Raw genomic sequence first — 8,484 nt, 5'->3', positions numbered from 1 at the left:
TTCCCGCCAGCCGGGCGGGCTTCCTCTAGCCATGGGCTTAGATCCCCTGCAGAGGAAGGGGAGGGTGGGCTCGGGGGCTGGCCTCACCGTCAGTGAAGGGGTGCAGGTAGCCAAAGATGCGGAGGCCATAGTTGGTCCATTTGGGAGCCACGGCCAGCTTCCTCAGGGTCGTGCGGACCTATGCCCAGGAAAGGGGAGGACTGTCACCCCGAAGAGGGAGAGGAAATCCGCCTGCTCGGGGCTGTGGGAAGAGGGGGGCCTGGGGGTGCAGGCCAGCAGTCAGCCCCGCCCGCCTCCTGGCTGGGAGGCTGGCTCAGTGTGTGGCCTGCATGACTGTGTGTGGTGGCCTGAGCACACTGCCCCGTGAGCCGCGGCGACGGCCAGGACTGAATGTGAAGGAGGGCAGGGAGTTCGGGAATTCCTGGGAAGGGAGTACGGGAGATACCGTGGGCAGCAGGAAGGAGGGCCCAGAGATAAAGAAAGAACACACACCAGAATGGGACCAGCAGTTAGTGTAATGGCTATGTCGCTGGACTCCCACGTAGTCGACCACGGTTCGAGGCCTGGACCCAGTGGCTTAAACTCGCGCCGGGTGCGTGTGCGTGCGTGCCCAAGATCTCGAGAATTGAGAAGAGACTGCGGCGTGGCCATCGCCCCTGGGGGGTGATTTCTCACTTTCTGTCTCTCTGTCTCTCTCTCTCTCTGTCTGCCCAGTGAGTATATGCGCCAATAGCAAAAACCTCTCAGAAGAGAAGAGAAGAGAAGAGAAGAGAAGAGAAGAGAAGAGAAGAGAAGAGAAGAGAAGAGAAGAGAAGAGAAGAGAAGAGAAGAGAAGAGAAGAGAAGAGAAAACACACCAGAAAAGGAGCGAGGACAGGCGAGAGGCGGAGGCAGGGCCGGGGAGACGGGTGCAGAGACCAGCGGGTCCGCAGCACTCACGTGGGGGTACAGCGGGAAGTGGAGGTTCCTCCGCAGCTGCTGGATGGAGCTGCCGCACCAGTCCTCAAACACGTGCAGGTTGGCGTGGCCCCGGAACTGCGGGCAGAGCCATCACGGGAGGACGTGAGTGCCCTGGAGGAGGCTGGGCGGGCACAGAGCCACCCCCACCCGAGCCGTCCCTACCTGGCACCTGCCCTGGGCTCAGGGCCTGTCTTCTGGCCATGCAGATGTCACACGTGCACACACACACACCCCTCCTGTGCAGGAAGGGGCTGCTCGGCTGTCCCCAGACAAGGGACACAGCCATCAGAATGGCAGCCGCGGAGGGAACCGGGGGGAGCCCAGTGGGGACCAGCAGCCCCAACACAGCCGCCTGTGAGAAACCTCCCTGTGCGGGCGGGCGGCCCTCTCCTGGGGTCAGGGCCCCCTCGGCCTCCCCTGGGACGCTGTGGCAGTGCCAGCTGTGCAGGAGCAGGGAAGACCCTCTTACCCCTCGGACTGTGGAGATGGGGCACGGGACTGTGAGTGGCCCCCGGAGCAGAGGCCCCCCGAAGAAAGGGCTGAGGAGGGAGCCGCACTGGGCGGAGTGAGTCCTGAGCACGCTGTCCCCGGGTTTCCTGACAGGACAAGTCCCAAACCTCCACCACAGCTCCCTCACAGACCTCGGCTGCCCCTGCTAACAGGCCCTCCTGGCCTCCCTGCTGCGCCCACAGATACTGAGACCTGGGCCGCCCTGAGGACCGGGCAGTGGTCGAGGGGACACCAGACTGGGTCGAGAAGAACTGAAGTGTGGCTGGCCACAGGGCACAGGGCACGGCCTCAGGGGAGAGCCTGTCACCCCGACCTCCTGCAGGCTGGCACTTCCTGGGCACGCCGGCCCGGTCGGCCTGGTCGTACTGTGGGGCCTGAAGCAGCCAGCTGGCAGGGGCATGTGGGGGCGGGGCTGGGAGGGGAGAGGTGGCCCGGGTAGGTGGGCAGTGGGTTAAGGTCCCAGGAGGGAAAGAATGGGGACACTGTGCTGCTTCTGGAGAGACTCCTCCAGTCAAGTGTACGAGCCTCAGCTGCCCCTCTAGGTGGCCTCCTCTCTGGCCCCTCCCTGGGAGGCTCAGATCCCAAACTCCAGAGGCAGGGGAAGGAGGGACGGTGGGAGGGGCTAGCTGGCCACTTCCCTCCTCCCTCCGCCCTGCGCCCTCACCCACACCCGCTCCCTCCTCCGCCTCAGCCCCTATAGGGCCTTCTCCTGCTTCAGCAATGGGAGAAGGTCCCACAGGGGTGGGGAGAGGACCCTCATCTCCCAGGGCCAGGCCACACCCACATTAAGGGGGCCCTTAAACTCTGTTGCACCCCCAGGCTGCAAGCTGGTCTCTAAGGGACCAATTGGAGATGTGAGGCCGAGGGATCCAGCATCTGCTGTCCCACAGGTTTAAGGCCCAGGGACTGTGCTGGTGACGCCCAGTGCCAGAGGACATCTAGGCCCACGATGGCTGGGAACCTCCAGCTAGAAGTCGTAGCGAATAGGGCCAGCAGGTGGCGTAGTGATTAGGGAGCCAGACTCCCACATGGTGGACCATGTTCAAGTCCCAAACCTGACCTTGTGGCTTGAAATTCATGCCAGGTGTGGGTATATGTGTGTGTATGTGTCCGAGAGGAGAAGGGACTGTGGTGTGGCCATCCCCCTGGGAGGTGATTTCTCACTCTCTGTCTCTGGTGAGTCCATGCACCCTAGAGCAGAAACAGGAGTGGGGAAATGTCCTTCGGGACCCTGTTGTCCCAGAGCTGAGGAAGGGGAGGGCCGCAGGGCGAGGCCAGCCTGCAGGCGTCACTGGGCTTGCCAAGCCTGGGCAAAACCCAACTGGGCCCCGCCTGTCCCTTCGGTCCTCCAGAGCGCTCGTGTGTTTTTGTTTTCTACATCTGTGTTTTAGTTTCACACATGTGCTCACCAGAGAGAAGAAAGAGAGAAATCTCATGGCCCCACTGCAGTCCCAAACTCCACTCTCTTCTTGGGATTTTGGGCACGCACATACACATGCCTGGAGTGATTTTTGAACTGCTGGGACTTGAACCTTGCTGTTGGCCACCTGCAATCCAGCACCTTAACCTCCACACCACTTGCTGGCCCCAGAACCGCTGTCTTACCGCGCAGATCCGACCTAGTTACTGGGCAGCGAAACCCTGAAGCTCCCTGGCACGCCGAGGCTGTTACGCCTGACCTTCCCGCCTCACCTCACTCCCCTCCCTGCCACACACCCGTCCTCACCAACACATCACCTCTGGCCTGCCCAGCTGTCACCGTGCTGCTTTGACAGGAAGACCCTCTCCTGTCTCCCCGTGCGGCAGACCCGCCTCCAAGAGCCCTCTCTGAGACCGTCCCCACCTCCCAGTCAGTCGCTAGCTCCCCGCCATTCCCGCACAGCGCGGTTCCCTGATCAACTTCACTCATCCTAGAAGCAACACTGAGTGTCTGCTTTGCAACAGGACAGGCCCACGGTCCGCGGAGACAGCCAGGCAAACAGGCCACTGTGCCCTGCCAGGGGCTCTGGCAGAGGGCGAGGTGTGCAGGGGAGGGCAGGCAGAGCAGTCGAAGCCATGGCGGGACGTGGGCACCGACTGCCCCCCTGCGCTCTGCTGCTGCTCGCTCGGATCCAAGCCCTTGAGACGAACACGGCCTGCTGGTGGCTCAGCCCCGGGCAGCGGGCCTCCCCATGAAGGACGGGAGGCTGAGCCCCCGGTCTCTCCACAGAGGCTGACCAGGCTGGACCCCACACATTAGGCTCTGGTTCAGATTTCTGCTGCTCAGTATTTTTTTCATTTTTCTCTAAGCTTACTGATCAGGGCCGGATGGTGGCACAGTGGTAGGATGAGGCACGCGACGTCTGACCTACACGTGAAGGTTTCAGGTTTGTGTCCAGAGACCTTCCTACTGTGCCAGGCATGCACGTGCCCACGGTAGGGGCTGGGGGGACCAGGGTGGATCACAGCATCAAGACTCTTCTGGGGATGCTGCTTTCTTACTTGTGGGGGAGACAGATAGGTTAAAAAAAAAAACTTTAGGGGACCAGCAGGTGGCATAATGGCTATGTTGCTGGACTCCTATGTAGTCGACCGCAGTTCGAGTCCCGGACCCGGTGGCTTAAACTCATGCCGGGCGCGTGTGCATGCGTGTCCAAGATCCCGAGAGGAGAATAGAGAAGAAGGGATTGCGACGTGGCCATCCCCCCGGGGGTGATTTCTCGCTTTCTGTCTCTATCTCGCTCTGTCTTTCTGGTGACTGCACGCACCCTACAGCAAAAACCTCTCAAAAAAAAATCTTTAGGGTTGGCCCCACCGCCCAGTGGTTAAGGGAGCCAGATCCCACGGCCAACTGTGTGGTCGAAATCCCAGCTGCAGCAGCCCGTGTGTCTGTGTGTGTGTGCGTGTGCGTGTGCGTGTGTGTGTGTGTGTGTGTGCGTGTGCACACCCAAAGTTGACAGGATGGGGAAATGGAGACCAGATCGAGGCTGGACCTCACCCCCCGTAACCACGTTTCTGTCTGCCTGGTAAGCACATGCACACGCTGACAGATGTCTTTAAATTAAAAATAATAATAATAACTTCAAGCTTATTTATTTCCCTTGAGAGAGAGAGAAAGAGAGGAGAGGGAGAGAAGCCCCTCCCAGCCTCCGCCAGCCCAGGGCACAGGCGTGTGCAGCCCACTGCGCACGGGAGGCCTGGGACACAAGCCCAGACCCTGCGTGTGTGCGTTCAGCACCGCAGAGCACCGCACTGTTGGGCCAGCAGGTGGTGAGGTGGGGAAGGTGCTGGTCCTGCATGGCCGAGAGCCAGGTTTGAGTCCCAGACCCAGCAGCTTGAAAAGCACCCTGGGGACATGTGTGTTCATGCCTGAAATCTGGAGGGGAGGGTGAGGGGGTGGGACTGAGGTGTGGCCATCCCCCGGAGCTGATTTCTTCCTCCCTCGCTCTCCAAGTCTGTCTCCCCTGTGCAGTGAGCACATGTGCCCTACGGTAAAAAAAAGCTTTAGAACAAAAAAAGATTCAAGTAGTCCGTGGAGGACAGAAGGCTGGATCCCCAGACCAAGTGATCTTTACAGCAGCTTCTTTTCCAAGTATATCAGCGGGGGTGGCCCACGACTACCTGACGGTGTCACCTCCTACAGTTACACCAGCAGTGACAACCGTCCTGTCAGGGCTTCACAGAGGCAGCTGTGGGGACCAGCAGAGGGTGAAATGGTGACATTGCTGGACTCCCACATGGTCAACTGTGGTTCGAGTCCCAGACTTGGTGACTTAGAACTCATGTAAGGCGTGTGTGCGTGTGTGTGTCCAAGATTCTGGGAGGAAAATGGAGACGGGACTGCAGCACAGCCATCCCCCCAGGGAGTGATTTCTCACTTACCCTCTCACCGTCTCAGTCTCTCTCTCTAGCAAGAGCAAGCACCCTAAGGCAGAAATCTCTACCAAAAATAAGTGCTCTTTCTCTCAAGGAAGAAAATTGGACAAGCTTGGAATCCTGAGGGCAAAAATTCCTGCTAATAACCACTAGAAGAAAGTTCTCGTTGATCTCTGGAATTATCTTTGGAAATTTTTTTAAAGAGAATTTTGCTATAAGACGTGTGCACTTGCCAGAGAGACAGAGAGATAGAGAGACAGAGAGAAACCACCCCCTGGTGGGGGAGAGGCCACACGACAATCCCTTCATTCTCCTCTTGGGTGCAAATATTTTCTTAACCTTGTCAAAGAATTGGACAGTGAAGTCCCTTACCTCTGAGAGCCAAGGGACGGGCTTGTTCCACTCCAGGTAGCTGCGGTTACCGTGCCCACCTCCGTCAACCTCGTGGTCCTGGCCGAATAAAGAACGACCTTGAGGGATATCCGGTGAGAAACTGCAGGCAGGGCGGGTCCAGGGGCACAGGAAGCTCCCCAGTGTCACAGACCCTCCCACCTGTCACTCGCAGTGCTCTCGTCCTCCCAGCGTCCTCTCAAGCTCCAAGGTCCCTTCACTCTCCCGAGTTCTGCCAGCCACCCCCCCAGGGAAACCAGTTTTCCTAATTAGGTCGGGACCTCCCGGGGGCAAGGGCCCTGACTGTCTTCCTCTGTACCCCCGAGCTCTGCCCACATCGTATCTCAACAAGTGGGACCCCTCAAGAACACCCCAAGCCTCCCTGCTGAGCAGTCCCACCCACTCAGTTTGGCCCTGGTCCAGCCCTGAGGGTGGCGTCTGTTGTAGGCTCAGCCTCGGGACTCCACACAGAGCTGCACCCCGGCTTCCCTCATCCGCCTCCTGAGGGTTCACGGAGCAACGTGGGAAAGAAGCTCCATGAACACCCGGGCCCTCCACCCTGCTATCTGGGAGCTGTCTGTCACCCCCTTGGCTCCGCAGCCAGCACCCGGCAGCACGGCACGGCACAGCAATTCCTCACTCTGGCAAGCGCAGACCGTGCTGAGATGGAACGGGTCAAACGTGGGCATCCTGGACTTGACCGAGGCAAGAACAGGAAAGCCAGGCCCAGGGGTGGCCCCAGGCTTCGGCAAGGCCCGGATGGCCATCCCCACTGCCTCAGCTGGGAGCCTGCAGCTGCCAGACTGGGGGCTGTTCTCTGCCTCTCTGCACAGCAGTGGAGTTTCCCTGAACGCCTTCGGGCTGGCCCTGCCACGCACCTTGGGGCTCAGCCTCTGGGGACGGTGGAACTGGAGGTCTGGACCCACGGCTGGAATGTCCCTGCTGGCCAGAGCCTTGGCCAGTCCTCGCCAGCTGCTGTACCCTGTGGAAGGGACAGAGGAGAGGGGTGAGGTCAGCGGGGAGCAGGGCCTCACGGTCTGAGACGAAGGACTCTCGGAGGTCACTGTCCCCCCCTTACGGTATTTGCAGAGTAGGGGTGGGGGCAGGAGACACTCAGGAACTTGGCCCAGGTCAACACAACCATCAAAATTCACTGCCTCCATACGTCGGAAAGGAGCCAGGCCAGTGACAATGGACCACTGTTCCCTGCTGTTGGCGCACGACACAGTGATTCCCCACCAGGGGTCCCGGGGCGAAGGGAGATGAACACCACAGACCCTCCCTCTGGGTGGAACCAGAGCTGGGGGAGGCCTGGCGCTTGGCGCACGCCAAAGAAAGTCCTAAACTGCTGGAGGTAAGCCGTTAGAGGCCTCTCCGTTCCTGGGTTGATCTGGAGATACGAGTCATTGATGATATCTCTATCCCGAAGGCTCTGGAACCTGTCGGCTTACACAAATCTGGGAAGGCCAAAAGCCAGACCATGGTGAGCGGGCGGGAGGGGACAACTGACAGGGTGCACGCCTAGATCCATAAGCAGCAAACAGGCAAGGGCCGCACCGAGCAGCCAGCACTGTCCTCCCCAGGCTCAGAGCCTCCTGTGGCGAGGAGCCCACGGCATGGCCATTGGCTGTGCAGACGTGGGACCAAAGCGTTGTTGACCATAAACGAGAGCCACCACAAGCTATAAGGGTGTTCAAGACCAGCTGGTCCTCCTCTCAGGGGAGGAACGCGGACCCGGGCTGACCCAGTGAGTAATCAGGTGCACTCAGCAAACAATGACCAGCAGGCTTGGAACCCGAGGGCTCAGACGGACTCTCCTGAGTGCTGCGTTCTGTCCAACAGTGTCGGCGGCAAGATGCCACAGAGGCCCTGCAGAGAGGGCCAGACTGACCACCACCAGCCGTGGGAGACGGGAAGCAGCAGTGTCACAGGAGCCCCTCGGTGGGTGGGCACCAGCGGGACAGGGACGGCTGCCAGACACAGCAAAGGCCACGCCCACAGGTGGGCGCACAGGAGGCGGCCAGCCTCACGGTGCAGGGTGTCACATAACAGCTCTGGGGGTGGGCACAGGCCGAGCCGGGGGAATGCAGGAGGGGTGCCTTCTCACACAGTGCTGACGTGTGGCCCTCGGTGTTGACTAAGCACCGCAGGCGTGATCTCACCTGGGCCCTCTGAGAATCCCTCTGAGACTCGGCCAGGTCTGGTCGCCCCCATTTTGCAGATGGGAAAAGACGCTCAGAGGTTAGTCACAGAGCAAGTTGTCCCAAAGCCAGCACTGGAACAGCGTCTCTGTCTCACAGCTCAGCATCTTCTGTACCACCCGGTTCGGCTCCCGGGGGCGTTCTGAGGAGTCCCCGGGCAGGCCTGAGCCTTCGAGTTCCTGCACAGACGTTCACCTGCACTCAAGCTATGGCTGGGGGCCTTCTCTGCGGGGTTTATAGGGTCATCAGCCCTCTGCCACCGAGGTCTCTCCTGTTTCCAGGGCTGGCAGGGCGGGCAGGGCGGGCAGGGCAGGCAGGAACAGGTCGGACAAGCTCTGTGCAGGGCTGTTCTGGGCAGCAGGACGCTGAGGCCGGTGAGGCAGCTGGGAACGCAGGTGGTGAGGAACAAGGAGTGCTCCCAGGACCCACACCTCCGCTCCTAGGTGAGCTTGGGGGGCTCTGTCCACCTGCCAACCCCAACTCGAGCATGTGGCCTGAGGAAGCCCCTTCCCTTCCCAGCTCCAGGAGCCACTGGCTAGAGGGTGGGGCGCGGGGGGCCCGGGGGGAAT

General features: G+C 60.4%; 1 protein-coding gene across 1 annotated transcript in view; it reads right to left on the bottom strand.

The window, feature by feature from the left end:
- The window catches only part of B4GALNT3 (beta-1,4-N-acetyl-galactosaminyltransferase 3), a 31,787-nt gene extending 24,910 nt beyond the window's left edge, over positions 1 to 6,877 (bottom strand). The window contains exons 1-5 of the mRNA XM_006163251.2: positions 6,793 to 6,877; positions 6,593 to 6,696; positions 5,697 to 5,774; positions 939 to 1,034; positions 88 to 178 (exon numbers count right to left, since the gene is read on the bottom strand). Of these exons, the coding sequence (XP_006163313.1) occupies positions 88 to 178; positions 939 to 1,034; positions 5,697 to 5,774; positions 6,593 to 6,696; positions 6,793 to 6,877 (454 nt within the window). The remainder of the gene's footprint in view (positions 1 to 87; positions 179 to 938; positions 1,035 to 5,696; positions 5,775 to 6,592; positions 6,697 to 6,792) is intronic.
- Between the last annotated feature and the right edge of the window lie 1,607 nt (positions 6,878 to 8,484).

This window comes from Tupaia chinensis, unplaced genomic scaffold, assembly GCF_000334495.1.
Source record: "Tupaia chinensis unplaced genomic scaffold, TupChi_1.0 Scaffold141530_1, whole genome shotgun sequence".
Classification (NCBI taxonomy): domain Eukaryota; kingdom Metazoa; phylum Chordata; class Mammalia; order Scandentia; family Tupaiidae; genus Tupaia; species Tupaia belangeri.
The sequence above is the reverse complement of the archived record's forward strand: the minus strand, read 5'-3'. Positions and strand labels throughout refer to the sequence as shown.